The sequence below is a fragment of the Xiphias gladius genome, chromosome 4 (assembly GCF_016859285.1).
Source record: "Xiphias gladius isolate SHS-SW01 ecotype Sanya breed wild chromosome 4, ASM1685928v1, whole genome shotgun sequence".
In the NCBI taxonomy this organism is placed as follows: Eukaryota; Metazoa; Chordata; class Actinopteri; order Istiophoriformes; family Xiphiidae; genus Xiphias; species Xiphias gladius.
Window position 1 is genome coordinate 9,694,489 of NC_053403.1, and position 23,829 is coordinate 9,718,317.

The following is a 23,829-nucleotide window of genomic DNA, read 5'->3' on the forward strand; positions in this document are numbered from 1 at the left end:
ACAGACACGAACAGCCTTTTAACTGTCCAACTTCTTTTCAATTCTTCGCAGTTATAAGAAGCAAAAAAAAAAAATGATAATGTCTGCAAACAAACTTAATTGGTTTGTACATTTAGAACCCCGTTTCAACAAAGCCACAAGTTACCCTGTTGCAAATAAGTGGCACAGAGCATTGCATGGACAGAAGCTGAGCCAGCGGATGGATTTTCCAAAATAGAATTAGTCATTATCCAAAAAAATGCTTCATCGAATAAAGTTTAATTTGGATATTAATAGCCCAGCATTAATAATGATGATTGGGCGACTGCCCTGTTTTTGTTGTCCCTGTGGTGCTTTCTGGGGTGTTTATAATTCCGAATGAATAAGGTATGAGTTTGTCCATGTTATAGGATAAAGATTTTTAAGAAACATGGGAAAACACTGACATAAACAAGTGAACGTGGGTATTCGTCATTCATTCATGTTCAGAATCAATAACAGTATTGATTTTCCACCCTAATGAGACAGAAAGTTCCAGCTATTTAAATCTTTCTTCAATTCTGTTACAAGAGACGGGAAGTTGAAATTGTGTATAAACAAAAGGAGTTTATATTTGAATTTAAAATTACAAAATCTGAAAGGGAGTCATGTTGACTTAATTTCTTGGGCTGCTTTAATTTGTACACCATGCTCATCATTAAGTGTGGTGCACAAAATATTTAATTTGCCTTGGCATTAATCAGGGATACAGTCTTTATGCTCAACATAGGCTACGTGGTCCCCAGGATAAAGGGTGCATATTTTTTGGCCTCTGCAGTCAGCCAGGAGGAATTTTCCTCCTACCCTTCTACAGCAGCTTTAAATGTAATCTCACGTCCTGAGAAAGTGATTTATGACCTGCTGTCTGGGACTATTGATTAATAAGCTGATTAATTCCAAGCAGATTCAGTAATTTAAAGGCCATTTTTAACTGACAGTATCTCCATCTGCATGTTGCTACATAATCAGGATTTTAATTAGTAATAAAAATTCTGCGTTCTTCTGTATTTCACAGAAACACAGGTGTTTAGTGGTAAATGCATCAGTATATATTCAAGTGGTGTATTTTTTTGGCAGTGTGGGCATACTGACCGCCTGCATCTCTGTCAGCTCTTTCTGGTATTTGATGATGGTGCTGTTGAGTTTCTCCTTCTCCGTTCTCAGCTCCAGCTGCAGCTTCCTGTTCTCCTTCTCCTTCCTGTGCACCTCAGTGTCGATGCTTCGGTGGCCTCCCCGCACCGTCTCCCTCCTGTTCATCACCTCCGCCAGCTTGTTGACAGCCTGAGAGCAAAAAAAAGCGCACGATGTGGCTTTACAAAGATCTATTCGAGATAAATATGAATTTAGTATATGCACAGGTAGGCCTGCAGGAGTACCGGTGTTGCTGCGGAATAGATTTTTATACCTTGCCCAGAGTTCAACACAAGCCTGTAGCAGAAAATTATTCTTAACAACAAATGATGTGACATAACAGCTGTCTGTGGAAAAAAATAAATAAATGTAAAAGTATAGAAAGGTATAGAAGCAAGTATAGAAAATATTCCAGGCTTCTAGACCTGTGTAGGCGCCCAGGCACACACCTGAATTTTTAGCGTCCTTTCGTTCTGTAGCTGCTTTTCAAAGGACAGTTTGAGCGAGTTCATCTGCTTCTCCTCCCCCTTCGCTTTCTGGAGCTCTGTATAAATAGCAGAGATGGTTACCAACTAAGGGCTCATATACATTTTGACCTAATGTAAGTTTTACAGAAGTAATCCTTAACTTATAGTGCCATTCTACAGACACTGATCTCTGCCCTGATGAAGAGACTTTTTATGACATTTTTACACCCTTCTCCCCATAAATCATCTAGATATGTGAGACAGCTTTTTTTTTTAAAACACATTCTCCAGGGCTGAATGAAACACCTCTCTGCCGTGTCTCATTGACTCGAAATGGCACTCACGTTGCTGCATTTCTTTCAGCTGGTTGTTGAGCTCCTCCTTCTCACTGGCCAGGTTGGCGACATCCACTGTCAGAGTGCGATTGGACTCTTCCAGCTGTAAGGGGGTGTCAGGGGCAGAAGTGAGCCTCATCCATGTGTACTATAGCAAAACTTTATTTATGTAGCGCAAGTGCTTTACAGGAAGAATGAAATGGAAAGGGGCAAACGATTCGTCAGTGCTTGTCAAAGTTTTTATACTGTATTATCCATGCTACTGCGATGGTTGTCAATTCTGTCCCTCAGTCTTGATCTGACTGTCCAATCAGGTTGAATTTTATTTTTGGGCCGCCAGCTGAAGACAAACTACTTGTTAGTAAACTGATTAAAGGTGCCCTGTGGAGCTTTTGTCCACTAGCAACACTCCCCGAGCAATGTTTTTGTTAGTGTGTCCCTGTATTGTTTCCATCTTTTTCCTTTCTTGCCGCCATTTTGAGGCTGTTCCACTGATCCGCAGTGGGTGGCAGTAACGCGCCAAGTAGTGCAGCAATGTGCCAAGAAAAGGCAGGGAAGAAAATGTACGTTAGCAAACGCTGAAATATACAATACAGGTTTCAAAAATACTTTAAATATTCAAATGTTTTAGAAGGAAGGACATTTGTTAAGCCTCAGGGACACACAGCACATTTTGGTAAGCAACACTGGTTGTTAACATAAAATGTGTTTGTTTACAAAAAAACTCCATGTTTACAAGATACCTTTCTGCATAGAATCAACTAAAAAAATGTCTCGACCCCAACTCTGATCTCACCGAGCTGATGGTGGCCTCCTTGTCGCTGAGCTCCTGTTTATGTCTCGCCATCATGTCTTTGATCTCCAGCTCCTTCATGATCTTCTCCTTCTCCAGATCGGAGTACTGCTCCTCGGCGATGGAGCGAGCCAGCTGCTCAGAGTCCGCCTTGGTCAGACTGGTTTCCAGCTGGGCTGTCAGCGAGTCCCTGTGGAGGCAAGGAGAGCAGGAACTGATTTTAATCGTCTCATTAAAACACCTAGAACCGGAGAGATCTTTGAGTCACAACGAAAAAAAAAAAATCCCTGCTGTCATTATGCTGGTGAGAAATGTAGCGGCTATATAGTGCGGACATATATCAGTATTTTATTGACCTTTTTGTAAATGCGAAATTTTTAAGCATTTTCCAAGTGAGGGTTACACTGCATCATAAATCGACTACTACTCCACAGCAATCTGTGGCTGTTGTCCATCTGGGAATGCTGCTAATCTGGTTAAACTTCACTCATCCCAGTTAAAGGTCATATCCTGCTCTCTGGCTGTGAGATGAATTCACAGAGGGCAAACACCACTAATCTGGAAAGTCTGTTACATTCTTAAAAGTACAGATAAATGCGAACTTGTTAAGCTGTAGATTCCTCACTGTCAGTGACATATAACTCTACAACCTCGACCTATGTGAGTTTTTAGTATTTTATCCTGGATCATTCTTCAGTTTCATGCACAACATCTTGCTCGAGTTACAAACTATTTATAGTTTTATTTCATTTTATATTTCTGTCTTCACAGACCATGTCCCTTGTTGGGATTCAATTTCTACTATTTGTTTTGGTTTTCTTCTTTTCTTTCTTTCTGTTTCTATTTGTTGTCCTTAACAGAATCAGATTTCGTAGCTAGTTTAGCTTCCATACTATTCAGGCCCATTCAGTGTTTCCCCGATTCTTACTTTAGTGTTTCTAGACTGGATTCAGGTGGTGGTAAGAACAAACCTCTCTTCCTGATATTCTGCCAGTTGTTGCTGTGTCTCTTTGTACAGCTTATTTCTCTCATCACACTCGTCCTTCAGCTCGCGGATCTGTGTCTTGTAAAGGGTCTTGGAGAAGGACAATAGGTAGATTCAGTCAGTTTCATATCACTGCACATACATGCGAGCAGTTAGACTGGAGGGTGGAAAACCCACTTGTGAGGAATGACCTCTTTTCCCGTTCAAGGCAAATACTGTACTATTACATTCATTGCTACGTTGACTGAGATATGTTTCCAATATTTGGCTGTCACTGCTGTGTGCAGACAGAGTGCACAAAAAATGTTCAATAATAATATTGGTAAGAGTTACCGTGAAATATTGCTCTGCCTCCAACTGGTCCTTCAGTTCCTTCAGCTGGCTGTCAGCCTCCTGCTTCTCCCTGGAAATGCCGCCGAAAATCTGTCAGTCATTGCTCGGGGCCATCTGAACACCAGAGCTAAAGCACTTTCCTCCAATCAGAAATAATGACTAAGATTCTCCACAATAATTTGCCAACAATATCACAACATTAACAAATGCTGCTGCTCTGTGTGTGTGTGTGTGTGTGTGTGGTTGTGTGTATGTATGTACAGTGTGCATGATTCTCATTATGTTACTGTGTGTGTGTGTGTGTGTGTGTGTGTGTGTTTGACCTGCGCAGCTCCTGGTTCTGTTTCTCCAGGATCTGCTTCATGTCCAGCAGGTGGTTGAGCTCCTGTTTGAGCTGTTTCTCAGAGGAGCGGAGCACCGACACCTGCTGGTTCTGCATCTTCAGATCACTCTGGCTCAGACTCCGCTTGTGGATCTCCTGCTCCAGACGTAAGCTCAGGTTCTTCACCTGCACAAACACACGAGAGCACGCACAAGCACTTTCAGTTGGGGCATTAACTGACAGATATGGGGAACATTTTTCATTATGGATTACTCTATTAAAGTGCCCATCAGAAGGTCCCTGAGCCCAAGGTGTCATTTTCCAGTTTCTTTTTTGGTCTGAACATCAATTAAAACATTTGAGTGGTTTGACATAATGAAACGTAAAAAAAAAAAAAAGACTTAAAAACAATTAAACTGGGTATTAAAATTTGTTGTAAATTACTTTCAATTGATCAAAGAGTAATCAACTGATTGTTTCAGCATCACAAACAAAAGCAGCACATGATGCACTCTGTTGTTATTTAGTTTTTTGCTGTTTTATTGTTGTTTTTTTAGCAGCAGGTGCGGATGAATGATGAAGTTTGCCGTTGAGTGCAGGTCATAGGCAAGTATCGAGTGTGAGGTGCTTGCTACTGGAAAACGACCTTTTCTTTTGCAGAGAGATAGACGCACCTCTTCAGAAAGCTTCTCCTTCTGTGCCCGCAGTTCATCCAGTTTGTGCTGTGCCTGCTTGTAGTCACAGTCCAGCATGGAGTGGTCCTTCTCTAGCTGCAGCAGTTTGCCCTCCGCCTGCAGCTTCAAGCTGCGCTCCTCCTGCAGGGTGCACTCCACCTCTGGACCAAAGGAAGTGACCAGGAAAACCATCAAGAGGGTAATCTATGCTGCACTCGACACCACGCTATTGACAAAACAGTTTTTGCCGCTCTTTGAGCCTGCTGGGGCCACCGGATAAATGGCGGAGTGCGAGAAGGACAATCAGAGCACAATCTTCGAAGGCCAGCCTGTTATAATTTTCTGTCAAATCGCTGGGCACAAACCACGATTATTTTCAAATGCTATTTGTCCAAGGTGTACTCTGTCAATCAGCCCTTTTTCCAGTGGCTTATTCATTTCTGCTACAGCCTTTCATGATCGGTAAAACTTTTCTATTTCTTTGTTTTTTATTATCTCAATATCTGTGTGAGGTGTGGTAATTGTTAGCAAATTAACTTTAAACTACCGACCAGATGCTGATGCTCTAATCTCCTCCTGCTCGCTCACCTTTAAGGGCCTCAGACTTCGCCTCCTCGATGGACTGGTAGACCTTGTTTTTATCAGTGAGCTTGGCTTTGGTGGCCTTGTGTTCTGCCTCCTCCTGCTCCAGACTCTGCTGGAGCGACTTTAGCTTGAACGTCAAGTCAATCTCTTGGTTGCTCTTTACCTACAGAGTCAAAAGTGGACATCAGGTTTCTCGTGGCTAATAGTTCATAGGGATATTTTGTATTTATTGAACTTATTGTGTGGGAACAGCCAAAGGAAAATGTATAATATGCTAGCTAGAAATGACAAATGTAGGTTTTCAGGAGGAATACCTCTTGACCTAGTCTTGACTCTCAATTCACATTGGAAATCAGTAATTAGAAATGACAACTAACCTTCTCGAGGTCACTGAGCTTCTCTTGTAGCTGCTTCTTTTCAGACTGGACCTTGGAGAGAGATGACTTCAGCTCTTTCACCTGTCCTTCCAGGCCAGAGATACGTCCTGGGAGATGGGGAATGGAAGTAGGGAGACCGAAGTGAGAGCATGACAATTATAGAGAGAAAAGAGGAGGACTTGTAAGATTTATCATGGTGCTCACTGATAGAATTAGGAAGTATATGACAAGACTTGAGGCAAACACGCAGTGAATGCAAAAACCTGAACTATTCAGTTTCAAACAGACATGATCTAAGGTGAGACATTACATAGAGGTCCTGCACACGTTTTTGCCTTAAATACACGAAAAACGCTGCACTTGATGTTTATCTTCCCTGTGACGAACTCCACCCAAGTGGAGATTTTTACCAGGAAAAAAAAAAAAAAAAAAGCATAAGGCATCACAGCAAACAGGCGTGTTTTGACACGTCCCTTCTGACCTCGGCGTCTGGCCTCTCTGCATGGACTGAGTATGTTTAAGTTTCCAAACAGTGTCTCACAAGAGTTGCTGGCTTTTGTCCGGCTTTGGCTTTTATATCCTCTTGCTTCACTCTCTGCCGTGTGCACAGATGTTTCCACCTATGATCAGATATTTCCCAAGGCCTGATCCAAAGAAAAAAAAAAAAAAAAAACGCCTCACATCTAATACCCTGTCCAGCGTCCAGCTTTGAGTTGTGTAATGCCTTTTTCCTGCTACTGAGGAGATGTTTACTTCAGCTGCTTTGAATGAGCCCATGAATCTCACAGTTTGATTACCGGCAGTTACGGCAGTGAATTCACCTTTTTCGACTGGTGAAATTCTAATATTGCTAACCTTAACATAACATTTTACCAGAAGCATTAAACTTTGGAATATAAAAGGCTCTTAAATAACGGTTGGCTGGTTGTTTAAAGGGGTGATTACTGTGATAAAATAGTGACAGGATTTTTCTACTGCTTATTGTTAATTTACGACCACTGTGTGCAAGCTATATAGATTATATATAACTTTTGCTGAACAGTGGCCACCATGGCTACAACTGAGAGTTATGGGATAATCTTTGGCATTTTGTTAAAATGTTGAGCTTTTGTAACAGTAGTGCAGGGGCAGAAGAGTCATAAAGTCAGCAAACCAGCAGTATAGTCTGTTACACAGCAGCGATTCTCTAAAGTACTGGTCATACCAGACCCAGTAAAAAATGCTTTAGCAGTAAAATCTTTGACTGTAATGAATTGACGAACGGTGTGTTTTATTGCTTATGAATTCAACTTTTCGTTTGTAAGATGAAGAACGAGGTATTTCTTTTCTCAAAAGTCTCGCCTTAAATCTACTTGAGACTACTTATTTGCTGCTTTTCAATACCCATTACGGTGAGAGTATAATAGACAACCATGTCCCACCCTGTAGGTCAGCAATAGTTTCTGTCCCGAGGTTGCGAACTCTTCTCTCCTCCTCCAGCTCGGCTTGCAGCCCCATCAGCTGCTTCTCCAGCTCCATCTTACTGTTTTCCAGCTGGCTGCACTTTTCCTGCATCTCCCTGAGGCTAACCCCCAGGCCCTGGGCCTGTTTCTGCACCTCTCCTTGACTCTTCTTCAGCCGCACTGCTGCCTCCTGCTCAGCCTGGAGCACAGCGTTGGCTTCCTCGAGCTGCAGATGAGAAAAAAAGGCAAGAAGAAATTTTTACCCTGAAGGCAAAACTGGGTCAGTGCAGCAGGACAATTAGAGTTCTAATGAGAGAAAACAGCCATCACCGTTGCTTGCTTGAATATGGATGATTAAATTAGCATGTTTGATTTGCATAAGTATGAAACGGTGAAGCATTATCCGCTCACCTGTTTCTGCAGTTGGATGTTCTTCTCACTGGATATATGGGAATTCTGGTTCCTCTTCCTAAGATCTTCTAGCTGGTCCCTCAGGTTGTTCACTGGTGAATTAATACAGAGAAATAAAAGTTAATGCAGTGATGGGATGACACATTCAGTGGACCCTGGAAGTACCATAATCCACCAAAGAGAGCTTGTATTTATCTTAATACACAGTGGGTCCCGGGGCTCCGGGGACGTCCTCAAGTTTCTTTAAGTTAAGACGTTTCAATACTTTTAATTGTCAAACCAAAATATCTGATCAATTTTGCAGGTAAATTATATGAAAAAGAGAACAAGCGAAAACCTGCATGTTAGAAATGCATTTGTGAGCCTATTCAAGAGTTTCAAGCCTAATATTTAGATAGGATTTTTCCCAGGTGCCTACATTCATTCTCCAGGCTGCGTTTTCTGTCAGTCTCAATCTCCACCTTGCGCAGGTGTTCAGTGCTCTGGTGCTGCAGCAGAGCTCGCTCTCTCTCCAGCTGCCTCAGCGAGGCCTCGACTCTCTGCCTGCTGTTCATCTAATCGGAGAGGGAATCGCCAACAATATGAGCGGAATGAACTCAGACCTACTTCATCATATCAGGTACATTGTTGAAATGCATCCATCCATTCTTCCATCCATGCTTTACCTCCTTATCTAATTCTTTGACCAGCTTGTCTAAACGGTTGGTGGCATTTCTGGGGAAAAAAGAACAGGTTTATTACAGACTTCTACCCACATTTCCATGAGTTAAGAGAAACTTGCCTTTTTTCTGTTATAATCACTATATACATATATCAGTTTTTCTTCATTTATATTCAAATTTAGGACACAAAGTACTCAAAATTTACACAAATCCAATTTTCCTATTGAAACATGACTTATGGACCATTGTAGACATACATCAGACATAGACATCAGACCAACAAACGATTGTTCTCTCACTTTGCTCATGGAACACATTGGGCAGTGATTTTCTTTTTATTTCTTTTTAACATGTACCATTATCAGAAACTCTGAAAACTTCAGCTTTGTACGTAGGGATGCCACTCCCTGCTGTATAAAGCACCCACGCAGCATTTCCTGCCTCGAAAAATGGATGCAAAACAGCATGAAATTCCCTTCGCTGGCTGAAAGAAACTGTCGATCTTCTTGGTAATGGCCTGTTTTGGTTAAAGTAATTACACCCATGCCCCAAAATGAATTTGGTAATGATCAAAATGAACATCCTACAAGCATTGAATTTGGACAGTTATGTATTTATTTCATGAATTCTTATTGTAAAAATTAGAACAGTTTTCACCCTGATAGCTTTCTTATGAAAGAAAAGTTTTCAGTTTGTACAGTAAATATTACTATATTTCTAATGTCAGAACCAGTATTTGTATTGAAAAAAAAAAAAATCACTAATGGTGCTCAGCTCAGTGTGTTTCTGTGCGTGTTATTTGTCCAATCGTACTTGCACTTGTGCTCCAGCTCATCTTTGGCCTGCATCTCATGGTCGAGCTCCTCCTCCAGCTGATGGAGCTTTTTCTGCAGCTGCTCAGACAGATGAACAGAAAAGAGAATTACTATTATCTAATGGTCATTTCCATCTTTTATTTCATGTCTTTTTATCTCTCCTCTTTTACCATAATATTAGGACCAGACCCACAAAAACACCCACCTCTTTCTTACTGTCCAAGCAATACTCCTTATCCTCAGAGTTTTCCTTACAGGACTCTATATCCTCTACAGAGCAGCTGTTACTTCCTTTCAGCAGCCTGAGAGCGATAGAAAGACAGGGGGGGGAGCCATGAGTGTTTGTAACTGAGTTTACCTGAGGTGGTTTTCCTGCCCTGACACCATCCAACACTATCCACGGGTCCAAATTTCTAGCAAGAAGTGGAATATTTTACCCAAAACAGATCCATAATGCCAAGTGGGTTTTTCAAGGGGGAGCTGAGTGTTCATCCACAAGGTAAATTTATTGCATGGCTTTATGGCTACCATTTAGAAATCATTCATACTGAAGATCCTTAAGCTCATGCATGAAGAACAAAACCTGGAAGCCTGCGCTGTGGAACAAGCAATAAGGCCTGAAAAAGTTTCAGGCTTCTTCTTACATCTGGATGGGTTTACCTTTAGAGGAATCTTCCAACCCAGGCCGTCTGTTGCCAGCTGTGCACCACGACGGTGCACTTGTAATGGTGGGCAACTATCTCTGGGAATCATTATACGACTCCACGAGTGCCACATCGCTGCATAGTGACGACAGAATCTGAAGCCATTTTACGACCGTTTTTAGACCAGTTGGGCTCTTTACTGTTAACTGTTCCTGCATGGTGTTCACAATTTTTAAAAATGGAAATGCCCCCAGTACGTACTGCTAAAAAATTAAAGACGGATTAAGAAAGCTTTATTCCCAGATTTATGGTAAAGATGCAGTGTATCTAAAATCCGAGGAAGGCTGGTTTGCCCGCAGGCAGACTTTTTATTAGCTGCCCAATATGTATTCTTGGTAAGAAATTTAGGGTATTTTGCCCACCACCTGTATAAACATACCTCTGACCTGGCATAATACTGGTGCCCTGGACTTATTGTCCCTGACTGACTTAAAAAGCATTTTTTTGACCTTGACTCTGTTTTCTGAGCTTCGTGCAAAAGAGAAAATACTTAGAAAACTTAATATATGAACCTCCAGCTTGATAAGTGTGAGTCTAAAAAGTAAAAACACCCCTGGAAGTAAAACATTGATGACTGAAGCACTATAGGATCATGAATCCAACACACGGGTGTTGTTTTTAATTTCTCCTCCCTACGGAGACCAGGGCTTAGAAACTAGACTTCATCATAACCAAAGAGGGCAGTTAAAGGGGCTTGTCAGAACAAGGCAGCAGTGTGGAGCCTAAACAGGCATACAGTGTCCGACTGGTGTAAGACTGTGTTAAAGGTACGGGTTTGAAGCTGTCTTTTTCTGCCTCTTGCATTTTGAGCACAGCACTGTCCTTAAGCCTGTTTCCTGGGTCTAGAAGCCCTCGCAAAATGTATCCCAAACAGCAGGGCTACATTTTGCTTGAGGGAAAATCTACATTAAATCCCAATAAAGCTAAGAAAAGTACAAAAAGTTTTATTTAAACAAAAATATAATATCAGCAACCATGAATCCAGAGAAAATGTATCAATACAAAACCACAGATGAGGGAAAATGTTCAAATAAAACATCAGACTAAAACACCTACTGGTCCTCCTTGAAGTAAGTGAAGCCAACAAATGGTAGCTGGTTGCCCACAAAGGCTCTGGGTGGAGGAAAGGTCTCAGCATCTCCTTTATCATCCTCTATGTCATCAAAGTTAGTGGTGTCTATGTCACTGTTCAGCTCTGGCACAACTGGGGCCACAGCTGGAAGACAGAAGCAGAGAGAGAGAGAGAGAGTCGTGGAGTGAAAGTGGGCGAGGAGGAGCTGCAAACCAAAAGCTGTGATCAATGATTAAGACCTGGTGCTAAAGGTATTTAAATTTAAAGTACTTCAACAACCTTTAATAGTGAATATCTATTTTCTCAGTAGTGTTTTCTGAGTAAACTCTAAACCAACGTTGGCAGCGCTTGTAGTAGGAATGAGCTTTCTGCAGGTTGGCTTGAGGCTGACACCACTCCTTTTCCCGTACAGTGCCTGCTTTGTGCCCCACACACAGTGCCTTTCAAAAGCGAGTCCTGGACATGCCAAGGGAGAACGCGCCTTCTGCTCTCTTCTCACAGGAGCAGACGCACTTTAAAAGTCTGCCCAACAGGCAGACAAAAATGTGTCAAAGGGCCAATCAGATAAAACTAAGCTGGTCCTTCAGCCTTTAAATAGTTCCTAATTAAGAAAAAAAGCAGCCATTACGGATCAACTTCCTCAGACCAGCGCAGATCTGGTTCTGAGCAAAGAGCTTATTACTGTTGGGTCAAGACACAACCCTCAGCAGGACAAATGCGACTCAAAGATGGTGGAGAAAATACAGGGAGAGATCAAGTGCGGGAATGAAACAAATGAGGGGGAAATAAAAAAGTAGAGGCAGAAAAAAAAAAAGCCAAAATGTGGTGAGACAGAAACAGAAACAGGCCGCTCCATAGCGGCCCTTGTGGCACGACTTCCCAGAATGCTCTCTGATAGCAGGCGGCTAATGACAGGCAGCCGTGGCCGCAGTGAGAGTGAGAGAGCGGGAGCAACCCTCCAAACTGGGGCACCCCTCTCATTAGACAAGTCCACATAGCCTGCACGGCCTGCCCCGCCTGCCGCTACGGGGGGGGGTAGCTGCCTCCCATCCCATCCATCCATCCATCCATCCATCCATCCATCCATCCATCCATCCACGGTGCTTGCCTCTTTGCCCTCAACCATCCCAGTGCTTAATCAGCCTGATACACATGAAGACAACACGGAGAATCTTCCATAAAGCCACAAAACAGCAGGGAGTAATGTCATTCCTAAACAGACACAGAAGGCTGGGAGGTTTCATGCAGCTCTGCGGGATGCCAGAATGGGAGCAGCGTCTTGTTTTGAGTGTGCGTGTGTGTGTGTGTGTGTGTGCGCGGGTGTGTGTGTGTGTGAGACAGGACATGCATGTGCAAACATGAAGAGATCTGAGCAGCGCAGCAGTGGCACAGTAGTGGTTTCGTGTTCCAGACTGCCAGGCTGTGATCAGAAGTTCTGTCTGTTGTCTTAATCAGAGCCAGGTGAAGCAGAGAGACGGAAAGGCAAAGAAAAGAGCCTGTATGTAATTATATACAGACAGAGGGCCTGTTCATATTCCTAATATATCCCCTTTCCATCCTTTTTTCTTCTTTCCTTCCCACCTAAATGATGTCTGATCTGATAAATCTGTTTAGGGGAAGCTTAAGCCATGATGTGCAGTAATCAAATGCTACATTTCAAAGACTACAGTAAAGTATAAACTTGATATGCTCAAAAAGCGTTCACCATGCAAGGTCATTCGTATTTGATTTTATCTGACCCATATTAGTTAATGTGTACTTTAAATCTTCCTGGTTTGGCTGTTGTTATGGTTTCCCTTTTCTATACTTTTTGCTCCTTCAGTCTCTCTTAATTCTTCTTTTTTGATACACCATATAGGTCATTAATTCTAAAGGGACTTTATACTTTTTTTAACCCAAGATAACTGTTGATGATTTGATGTCTTCTTTTCTTTCTTTGTCGTTTCAAATTGTAAACATTAACAAAAACATAAAGAAAATACAGTAAAATACTATAATCACAATTTGTTTTGTTCCTGAATAGTGTAAAAACATCATATTGTTGTATTAAAAAGTGATTATTATTATTTGATAGCAGATGTACCATGTTGTTTGCTGATCTATTAAGTGATAATGTAACAATTTAATGGAATGTACCTCCAATTACTACTCTCCAAGGTATGTATTAAGCCAATAATAATAAATCACGACATGACATGATCATGACATTTTCTTATCTAAAATTGTCTGCACTGTCAACAAAACACTGTATTATTCTATATAGTGTAGAACCTGTAGAAAAAATGAGTTCTCTTTATTCTATTCTGTCCATATGCAGCTGGTTATCCGGAAGGTTTTGTGCATCATGTGCTCTGTTGCTCTGTGCTGCATCCAGTCATATAATGTAAGATATGAGTGGAGGAGCATATGGAGAGCATGTGGACCATATAAGCCGGCTTAATAGCTCAGGAGATGGAAATAAACTATGAACAAAGGCTGACACAAAACAGATATGCAGAGGAATGGGCTGGAGATGATAAGAAGTAGGGGAATGGCAACGAGAAGTAAAAAAATAAATAAATAAATTACACATCACCAAAGATGGAAAGAGGTTAAATCTGCACCTGCATTCTGGGGATTTAAAAATAAAAATAAAAAAGGATTCATAACTTGCACATGCACACACTTACTTTCTCGGATGTTGTTGAAGGTCCACTGGTCATTCTTGAAGAAGGGGTGGCATTTGATCTCATCCACTCCGCTGCGGCCTAGACGAACCGTCCTGCACACAGCAACAGGACCAAGACTGTGAGCAGATCCTCCTCAGGCCAAACACAAAACACACCCCGCTCCGCCCCTCCACCCACCATCATCACCAACATGTCATCCCAAACACACAGCCTAGCAAAGTGACCACTCGGCACCGACCACACTGACCAGCATGGAGAGCCGCATGACCACTGGTGGACAACGGACACGCCTGAAAACCTCCTCGTCCAGTCAGACGCGAGATCATTTAGATCCAGGAGGAGAGAGGAAGTGAAGATAGCAGGATCAGAGTGCAGGAGGCAACATCAACAAACCTGACCGACACAAGCACGAATGCTAGAGCTGCAGCTACTTTCCCTGCTTCTGCTTCTTCTCTCTAAGACTCTAAACACACTCTTTTTCTCTGTCTCTCTCTCCTCGTCCCCCTTTCCTCCCTCCTCCACTGCTGGGTACAGGGGTGCGGCAGTTTAGGCTTGCCACGTGTGGGACATTCCAGACCCAGCCAAGAGGAAGAGAGGGCAGGGGCGGGGAGGGAGAAAGAGCAAAAGTAGAGAGTTTTTAACCCCCTTCGCAAAAAAAAAAAAAAAAAGAAAAACATTCAACCAGACATGCAACCAAGCCAGGCTTACAACAGTGCCCAGAAGACTTACAGCAGAAAAAGGAAGGATGGAGAAATGGAAAGTGGCACCAAGAAAAGGCAGAAGAAGAAATTTACAAATGGACAGCAATTGAAAAAAAAAAAAAACTTATGGGGAAGAAGGAAAGAGGTTTGGAAATCTAAAAAGAAGATGATGGTAGTACTTACAGGACTGAATCAGTAAGACAGGGCGACAGTGACAGAGCATGGGGGTTAAGTGGTGAATGCAGTCACTAGTCAGTGTTAAAGGTTTGTGTGTGTGTGTGTGTCTGTGTGGCTGGATAGCCGTACACTCATGTGAGATTCAGTCTGTGGTGAGAGAATGGTGAGAGAATAGTGAGTGAGAAGGTAAATAAACTGAAAAATGAAAGGCTGCTCTGTACTGAGGCAGAAAGGGCCTGTGTTTGGGCCCTCCAGGGGGTGGGGTTACTAATGTAAACAGGAAGTGGATTCTTTTAGGGGGACGAGCCACTAACCAAGTACATGACCCACACCCACATACCCAGTCATGTAACTTTTACCTTTAATACTGATAATATTACTACAAATATGAAATATATATATAATATAAAAATGTCACTGTAGCTGGGATCAGCACAGCTGTATACTCATGTCTGGAGTCACTGATAATTCGAACAAATGCAAGGCAGAATATTAGTTTTATTAAATGATTAGTCTGGTGATATTCTGTATTCTTTTTTTTTTAAGTCAACAAATGCCATGAAAAGACCAAAATGACCGGTGAATTAATCCTAGAAACAAGTGTGTAGCCAAAACCTGATATAAGTTATTCCTCTGTGCCATGGAGCCCCATTGTTGTGCAAAAGTTATTAAAACAAATTAATCAGCCACACTGCTGGATTGACATGCTAAGACATTTTAATGATCACTGGGAACTGTAGCCTATCTCGAGTCAATCTCACATTCTGAAAATGCTCACTAGCACGCCAAATGTGTATTAATCCATTTGTGAAAATAGTCCGCAGCACATGCACTTTTTGTTCCTGTTTGAACTAATGTTTGCTAAAAACCACAGTGCCCAGCTGTTTTAGAAAACTATTTGGCTTTTTTAAAAGATGAAACTATATATTTGTGACCTGTTTTAAATGTTTTCATCTTCATTAGAAACAAATGGGTTTGGGGATAAGTGCCACAGAGGAGGAAAGGAGAGGCTAAGGGAAAAAAAAGTATTGCGAACTGGACTGTCTTACTGTTGGTTTAGGACTTTTTCAGTTGATAACAATAAGAAACATAACAACAACATACATTGTCAGCCTTATCCTTTATCCCTTTAATTGAAAAATCTACTTCCCCGATCTGCTGACGTGGTTGTGAATTTACCCCTGCTCCACCGAACACAGACTGCTGACTGTCAACTTTGCCAAATCTAATCTTTGCCACATTTCTAACCCTAATGTTGTTCTTCTCAAATGGGAGCTTAAAGTACAGTATGAATTTAGAGGTAGGTTAAAAACGTACAAAACGTTACGTCAAAGAGTGATTAGATATTTTGTTTCTTTACGACCAGGTCTTTCTAGATATCCTTTTGCCAAGATGGTTAAAGTTGAATTATGATATGAGGGCTCCCTGTTCTGTTCTACAATCCAAACAATGCCAGCTATTGGTATAATAGGAAGAAGAAAGGAAAGGCCAGGCATATATCCGACTGTCTGCACATGCAAGGCAGCCTGCAATTGTGAAATACTCTGAATTCTTTCTGAAGCACAAAACACAAGTGTTGGTATTTATGATTTAGAGCAAACCTGTCACTAAGAAAGGCACAGATGAGGTCTTTGGCATCCTGAGACATCTCTACATCCTCAGGGAAGATGAGGGAGTTCTTGTGGTTCATGATCTTCCCATAAGTTCCCACCAAGGACTCAGCATAGAAAGGAGTTTCGCCTGTGAAAAAAAACAGACGTCTTGTACAATTACTGATAGAAGGGGAAATGGCATCATTCAAAAAACAAACAACACCAAAAAAATGGATCTGCTGGGTTAAGTTGTTGGTGATTATACTAATGACTCAACAGCTGCAGCTTTACTCCAGCATCCAAGACAGGATTTTACATAATATTGGAGCAACAGCATATTCTGTTAATATGTTATTCCATTAAAAAAAAAAACATGGCTGAATAAACAGTAGGTTACTTACCAACCAGCAACTCATAGATAAATACTCCTACGGACCACCAGTCGCACTCTCGGCCGTAGAAGCCATCGCCACCCTGAGATTGGAGCACCTCAGGGGAGATGTAGTCTGGCGTGCCTACAGCTGTGTCACAGTGCACCATGCCCGTCTGCAGACAGAAAAATACACAGGGTGTATACCATAGAGAGAAAGCAAAAATGGAATACTAGTGACATTAAAAAAGGTGTTGGAGTTTGGGGACAAAGTAGAAAATAACAAAGAGGCCATATTTCCTTATTTCCCATGACCCATAAACTGTTAAAATTCACCCTTTAGAGGGTCAAATATATGAGACAAAGCTATAAAACACATTGTAGTATGTTTTCTTGTTGTGACCTATATATGTAAAACCCTGAGTCCCTGATTGTTCCCAACTTTTCCTGTAAGAAGCACGCACATTTTTCAATATTCCAGATATTCTGAGGCGACAGGTAGGAGAACATATCATTTCATTAATTCAGGCATATATACTGTATATAGTTCTAACTCTAGAAATGATATGACACACTGTGTCAGGGAGCTCAAATGTGTGGATCAACATGTGAACCAGCTATTTTGAAATTGCTGCAGTGAAAACAAAAGGTGGAAAAACACTTCCTGACTCACACCAGAGGGGGAACCTGATGAAGAGTGCGGCACCGAGCTTCACTTCACAGACTGAACACTTGGTGGTGCACTAGGGCCCGGCAAAAAAAGGAAACTTGTCTTGACACAGGAATTTCAGTCCAATCTCAATTTAAGTAATCCGGGAGCTGTATTCTCTTCGCAATTAGAGGACTGAAATTCTCATGACATAAATGATGCCTGGGTGCTTAAAAAGACCCCCAGTCCAGCTCCAAGACATTTGAAAATAACAACAACATGACCATTAAAGTAACCTACTGAGTCCATCTTCATGCATGTGCCAAAGTCGGCCAGCTTGAGGTGTCCGTGTTGGTCCAGCAGCATGTTGTCAGGTTTGATGTCGCGGTGGATGAAGCCCATGGAGTGGATGGCGTTGAGCGCCAGCACTACTTCGGCCGTGTAGAAGCGAGCCCACTTCTCAGGTATGTCGTAGTTCATGGTGAGTGTGACCAGGTCGCCTCCGGGCATGAACTCCATCACCATGTAGAGGTGACGGTCGTCTTGGAAAGCACAGCAAAGCTAGGAGACAGTAAACCGAGTCACTTACTGCCGTTCACAGCCGTACTCAGGAAAGTGTGCAGACACTACACTTTTTTCCTTAAAAAAAAAAAAATCTTATATAAAATACACTACATTGTGCTATAAGATTGGGTTACATCTTACCTCTGTTATCCCATGTGCCTTGCTTATCGTGATATATGTTAATGTTTTTTCACGCTCTTTAAGGATATAACGTAATCAAGTGACGTGAATTTAGGTTTACTTAGTTTATTTGGGTGGTCCTTTGTCATCATACTCACGTCAATTTCTCACACTTGCAAATGATTGATGTTTATACTGCCTGTAATATAGCCAGTCTCCTGTATATATTATTTATGGTTCTGTCAATACCATACATATCATAGCTGCAATCACTTGCACTGCACATTTCCTATATTGTTTTTTGCTTATTTTGTACATATTTGATCAAATTGATATAAAATTACATATTACATGATAAAATATTTTACCCATATGGTCCACCCCTAACATTAACTTTACATATAGAGCACATTACCCCGAATGTATGAAATATTCTTATTCCAGACGTCTTCTTGATATCGAATTAAAATCTTTATACAATTCACAATTGAGCTGTCTAAACGCTTAAACATTCTCATCCAACACTTGAGCTATACATAGATTTAGTGAGGAAAAGAATAAGAAGGGAAATGGGTGACTTTTACGTGGATTCCTCTCATCTATGTGTTTCATGAATACATATTGAGCCAATATGGCTTATTTGCAACATCTTCTTTTTCCTTTCAAGTTTTTTTTTTTTTAATTCAAAATGTAATTCAAGCAGATAGGGGGATCAGACTTGGGTATTAGGATGATAGCGGCTATACTGTGTATGTGTCCAAAGCAGCCAAACATCTAGCAAAGTTATATTCAGTCTCTGTAGTAGAAGGAGGCCTGGTCTGACGTTCGATCCTTCCACTGTGTCACATCATCACGTGAGAATTTCATAGAATAAAACCTATACATGTGCACACCTGAACGACCCAGGGGCTGTTGGAAAAGGCCATGATGTGCCTCTCCTCCCAGAAGAAGGCCGAGTCTGACCGCTTGATCATCTCAAATTTGTTGAGCTGCTTCATGGCGTAAACCTTCTGGGAGGCCTTGTGACGGACCTGCGGCAAAACGGGGGCAGGGCAAAAGAGGACAGCGATTATTCTACAAGGACAATAAGAACAAGATTGTAAGAATGTCACAGTGACCAAGATAACATGAGAGACACAAAGGGGGAGAGATACAGAGGCAGAGAGGGGAACCCATAACAGTAGTACACACCCTTAGAAAGGCATGCTTACACAAGATTTCAAGCAGGAACACAGTAAGCCCCCCCCCCCCTGCTAAACACTGAGCCTGTCCAGACTTGTTTCTACCACAAGACACTCAGCAGAGACCAGACTCAAGCGTCCATCAGCACAAGAGACAGAAATCTGGAAAAACCGCAAGTTTATCAGGAATTATTGCTTTCCCTAATCACCTTTTTAAACTCAAAGTCAGTTGGTCACGATGCAGAGAAAGATGTAAATCATATGTGAAAAACCAAAAACAACTTGCAGATGTTGCACAGTTTGTATTTTTGTAGAGTCACATTGCTCCATTTGTAAACATGTGAAACATCTGCTGCTCCACCTCCATTTATATCAAACCACCCAACTACTGCAACATTTAAAGTCAAAAACTCTGTAAAGAGAGAAACACCTCACCAGCTGCACTTCTCCGTAGGCTCCTCTCCCGATCAACTTCACCTTTTCAAAGTCTTCAAGCTTCACCTGTAGCTCTCGCAGCTGACCCACCGCCTTTTCATCTGCGGACGGACATACACGATACCATAGCAACGCAAAAGGTCAAGCTGCAACCATGTGGGTTCACACGGTTAACTTCTGGATCAGAGACAGATCACTGACATCTGTTTACAAGGACGATGTTACTCAGGGAAAGAAACTTTCAACAACTGGCCACATCAGAAGTTTACTACTCATATAAAACACAGTTTGAGGGCTCTAGTTTAAACAAAAATACAGTGCACAAAAACAAAAAAAGTGATTAGAAAAAACAGTACGGCTGTACAAAAGTCACACATATTGAACTTTTACTGACAGTTTGATAGTTTTGTTGGTTTAAAATCTGCCAGGGTTTAACGGCATTTAATTTGATCATCGTAATCAACATTTCACTGATAATCCCACCACAAACATGTTATTTCAAGTTGTTTGTTATCTCTTCTGTGACCTTTTGCAAACGACTTCTGTGCACAATGTACCGTCTCCTGCCTGTAAACTGTAGAATAGAGATAAACCTGATTCCAGACGAGTGGATTTTTCCTTGCAAGGTTTGGAAAAGTCTATCTTTTGACTATCAAAACAAAAACAAAAAAAAGTACTATACATACATTAATTTAGTGCACTGACAAACAAGGTACGTACATAATTCCTCACGGCAGAGTGTTCTAGTTTTCTTTCAGAATCAAACACCTTTATGCTGTGGGTATCTCAAGCTAGGCTCGAGAGCCTTGCCCTGCCCACGTCATGCACACAATCACCACAACACACTGTAGGACTTACATCGGTTCAGAAATGCCTCTATGTTTTTGTTTTTCCGCAGGGCAGGATAGTTCAAATCATTTGCTAATGCATTCATGGAATCCTGAAAGACAGAAGAAAAAAATCAATCAAATCAATCAATCACACTTTGTAAATCAACAGAAACATTTTATGGATGCTGCTTGAAAAAAACATATCTCACCTCCAGGTTTACCCCCCTGTGTATTAAAAGCCTTATTTAATAGCATGTTTGCCACTCAAACTAAGCACTATCTTGGAAACAAATATTATTTAACAATTGAAATATTCCTGCTTGGGTTTGAATGGCTTTTTCCTTAACAAATGGAGAATCATGAAAATATAATCATGTTTCAAAAGCTGAATTCAAGTTCCATTAATGCCGGGAATGAAGGAATATTTTTTATGATTCTCTCATTACTCTGTGAGGACAAGTCTTGTAAGTTGGGCAACCCTTGACCTCTGGCTGGCTGATATACGATAATACAACAGAAGGGATTGAGGAAGGAAAAGAATTTCATTTTTGTGAGCTGTGTGCTCTTACGTGAAACATGAGTGGTAGAGAAAATGAGGCTGCTAATGTGCAGCATAGCAAAGCAGAGACAATGGGGTGGATGTAAAGACATAACAAGTCTTACAACAACAAAAACTAGTCACATGATGCCACTACAGCCCCCTTGCCCAAACACAGGCCCACCTACGCCCGCTCCGGCCAAAAAACACACATTCCCCTCCCTACAGCTCAACACAGAGGGGCAGGGGCAGCATTAGACCGAAAGCCGGGGCCTCAGTCGTGTCATCAGTGCTTAAATCAGCGGTGTTGGGTTTCACGAAGAACCAAAATGGCGCTATGATCCAAACGCATGAGGCTGGCAGGGCAGTCTGGCAGGTGGGTGGGGGGGGACTGAGGGTGTAGTATGACCCTCTGTTCCCCAAAAACAGGGGTCAAGTGGTGTCATTCAGCGTGAGTGTGTGAGTGTGTGTGTGAGCCCCAGCAGTGTCTATCGACCTGTTTGTTTGGGGACATGTGAGTGGGTGGGCGGCGGCATGTGGAACAATTCTGCACCTTTAAATAGCAGCGGTGAGGAGAGATCTTCCCCCACCGCGGACGGGTGGAAATATACCTAAAGGCTCAGAAGCTATTGTGGGACAAACAGCTTATGGGTCTGGATTCAGGCTGAGCGCTCAAGGATCTGTGATCATTTTACACAGTGTGTGTGTGTGTGTGTGTGTGCTGTATCAAGCTATGGTTACTGAGTTTTCAGCCATGGTGAACTCTGTAATATTTGATTTGTACGTAAATCATGCTCTAATTTTAGAAGACTCCAATGAAGTATTTGGAGTGTGTGTGGTTTCCGGGAAATTGGCGACTAAAATGACGAACTTTCTCGGGCTGCTGCATCCTCGTAACCGAAGCCAGTTTTCGAAAATAAAAGTTAAATACAGCCATATCTAATAATGGCGCCTGCTCCTTGAACTGATTACACAGCTGATTACACATGCCAGATCAGTGCGGTGTTGATACTGACCTTACAGACTGATTATCAGCCATGACGTGACCGAACCGCATTTAACACAGTGTCTTGTACAATGTCATGTTCCCACTAGCGCTCATTCAGTCATGGCGGGCGACCCACGTAGTTTTTCGTGCCACAGAAACGCGTGGCCTCACGTTACCTTACATTAAACTACACCAACCCGTTCCACTCAGTGAACGTGTACAGATTTCAAACTTGGGGAAAAAGGAAGCACTCGTGTCGAGTTGATCCTCGGTATTGGCAGATACCCTCAGTCACCCGAGGTAGTGGAATCCGTATCCGTTGCACTAGGTTCGTCCCTAAATTATCTGTATAATGTACAACTAGGGTCGGGACTCAAAAGCATCTTATCAAATCTGGATCCGGGACTGAATCTGCTTATTAAAAAACATTTGGACGCTGTTGAGGTTTCATCGATTTAAAGTAATTAGTCATAAATATACAATAACTTGGGCTACAGGCACCGGGGTTTTCTGAGTCTTATGCACCTATGCGAAATGCAGCTTGTCCATCGGTTGTATTGTGTTTTAATGGGTATTAGCTGTAATTACATTTGTTTTAATTACAGTATCTACTAAGATCTAAGTTAATGATTCATAAACACAGTATTTTGTAAATGTATCATATTGTGTAGTTCACGTTACTGGCAAAACTAAAATGTGGATAGTTAAGCAGGTAATCAGAGCAGGTTTTGCATTCTTCTCTTGGACGAGTTGAGAGTCCTGCATAGAGATGGTTCGTACAAGAATAATCCGCAACACCGGTAAGACAAAGGAGTTGACTTTGAATGGCCATGGTAGGTAAAAGCCAGTAAGACCTGCTGTGGTACAGTTTAAGTGTCTAGGAGGTTCACATCAACAACAAATCGCATTAGAGTGAAAAACAGGTCTTTATCCTTTGTCATGACACCATGCTCTTATCCTGTGATTCCTCTCACTATTTATTATGGACAGTCAGCCGGTGTTATCTTGCGGTATGAAGGTTTTAAATCTTTCGACCCCTGACTGAGCATCAGACCAGTCAGAGCGTAAGAAAATTAGATCAAGCGTGTCTGATTTTCATCCCTGGAATCTGGACAAATCTGAACATGACTCTGTAGTTAAGGCTGGGCTGGGTGTCCTCCCCGCCCTGAACACCACCACTCGCTGGTTCCGTGAAAGAGCACGTTCAGCAAATCATCATCAAGTTTTATCCTGAGGGAGTTTTCTTTCATTGTTTGTCAGAGTCCTGCCCTGAAGCCACTGTTAAGATACACTACTGGAGTGGATTGGAATTGATTCATAGATTGATTATTTTCGGGCACCGGTTTTCAAAAAGTGATGAGAAATTCCCAGAGAGTCTTACAAGAGTGTAAAATGTGGTCTTAGAATTGCTTAATTTGCCTGACCGGCAAAACCTTACCTTTTAGGAGCTGGAAACAGCGAATGCTTAAAGTGCTGGGGTTTTATTTATATTTAATCGATCAATTGATTGATCAGCTAATCATTACAGCACAACATACATCCACGTAGCAGTTAAATTAAATACTGAGGCACTAGATATGAAGCAGTGTTGTCACAAATGTGACAATTTGCTGCTTTGTTTCATTTTAAATTGAACACATTTAGGTTTTGGACCGCTGGTTCCACTACTGGTTGGACAAGACGTTTCAGGACGTCACCTTGGGCTCTCCGAACTTGCGTTTGGCATTTTTCACTATTTTGTGAACTTTCTCTCTTGAAAAAAACAAAACAAAACAATCGACTATCATTCAATGATGAAGATGACAGTAAGTTGCGACCTGCAAAACAATCATGAGATGAAATGCTTATCTTCAAAAAAACAAAAAAACTTAACCACGTAAGACCCCAAC

General features: G+C 41.8%; 1 protein-coding gene across 2 annotated transcripts in view; it reads right to left on the reverse strand.

Moving 5' to 3' along the window:
* LOC120788791 (rho-associated protein kinase 2-like) overlaps positions 1-23,829 on the reverse strand; it is a 32,224-nt gene that overhangs the window by 6,510 nt on the left and 1,885 nt on the right. For both annotated transcript variants that reach the window (XM_040124913.1, XM_040124912.1), the window contains exons 2-25: positions 20,443-20,524; positions 19,585-19,685; positions 18,862-18,999; positions 17,585-17,845; positions 16,667-16,811; positions 16,275-16,413; positions 13,796-13,887; positions 11,111-11,270; positions 9,556-9,652; positions 9,349-9,428; positions 8,539-8,587; positions 8,292-8,427; positions 7,874-7,965; positions 7,442-7,688; positions 6,021-6,127; positions 5,647-5,806; positions 5,059-5,219; positions 4,386-4,570; positions 4,063-4,132; positions 3,716-3,819; positions 2,748-2,934; positions 1,961-2,054; positions 1,599-1,693; positions 1,111-1,299 (exon numbers count right to left, since the gene is read on the reverse strand). In XM_040124913.1, coding sequence (XP_039980847.1) covers positions 1,111-1,299; positions 1,599-1,693; positions 1,961-2,054; positions 2,748-2,934; positions 3,716-3,819; positions 4,063-4,132; positions 4,386-4,570; positions 5,059-5,219; positions 5,647-5,806; positions 6,021-6,127; positions 7,442-7,688; positions 7,874-7,965; positions 8,292-8,427; positions 8,539-8,587; positions 9,349-9,428; positions 9,556-9,652; positions 11,111-11,270; positions 13,796-13,887; positions 16,275-16,413; positions 16,667-16,811; positions 17,585-17,845; positions 18,862-18,999; positions 19,585-19,685; positions 20,443-20,524 — 3,171 coding nt within the window. The remainder of the gene's footprint in view (positions 1-1,110; positions 1,300-1,598; positions 1,694-1,960; positions 2,055-2,747; positions 2,935-3,715; positions 3,820-4,062; positions 4,133-4,385; positions 4,571-5,058; positions 5,220-5,646; positions 5,807-6,020; positions 6,128-7,441; positions 7,689-7,873; positions 7,966-8,291; positions 8,428-8,538; positions 8,588-9,348; positions 9,429-9,555; positions 9,653-11,110; positions 11,271-13,795; positions 13,888-16,274; positions 16,414-16,666; positions 16,812-17,584; positions 17,846-18,861; positions 19,000-19,584; positions 19,686-20,442; positions 20,525-23,829) is intronic.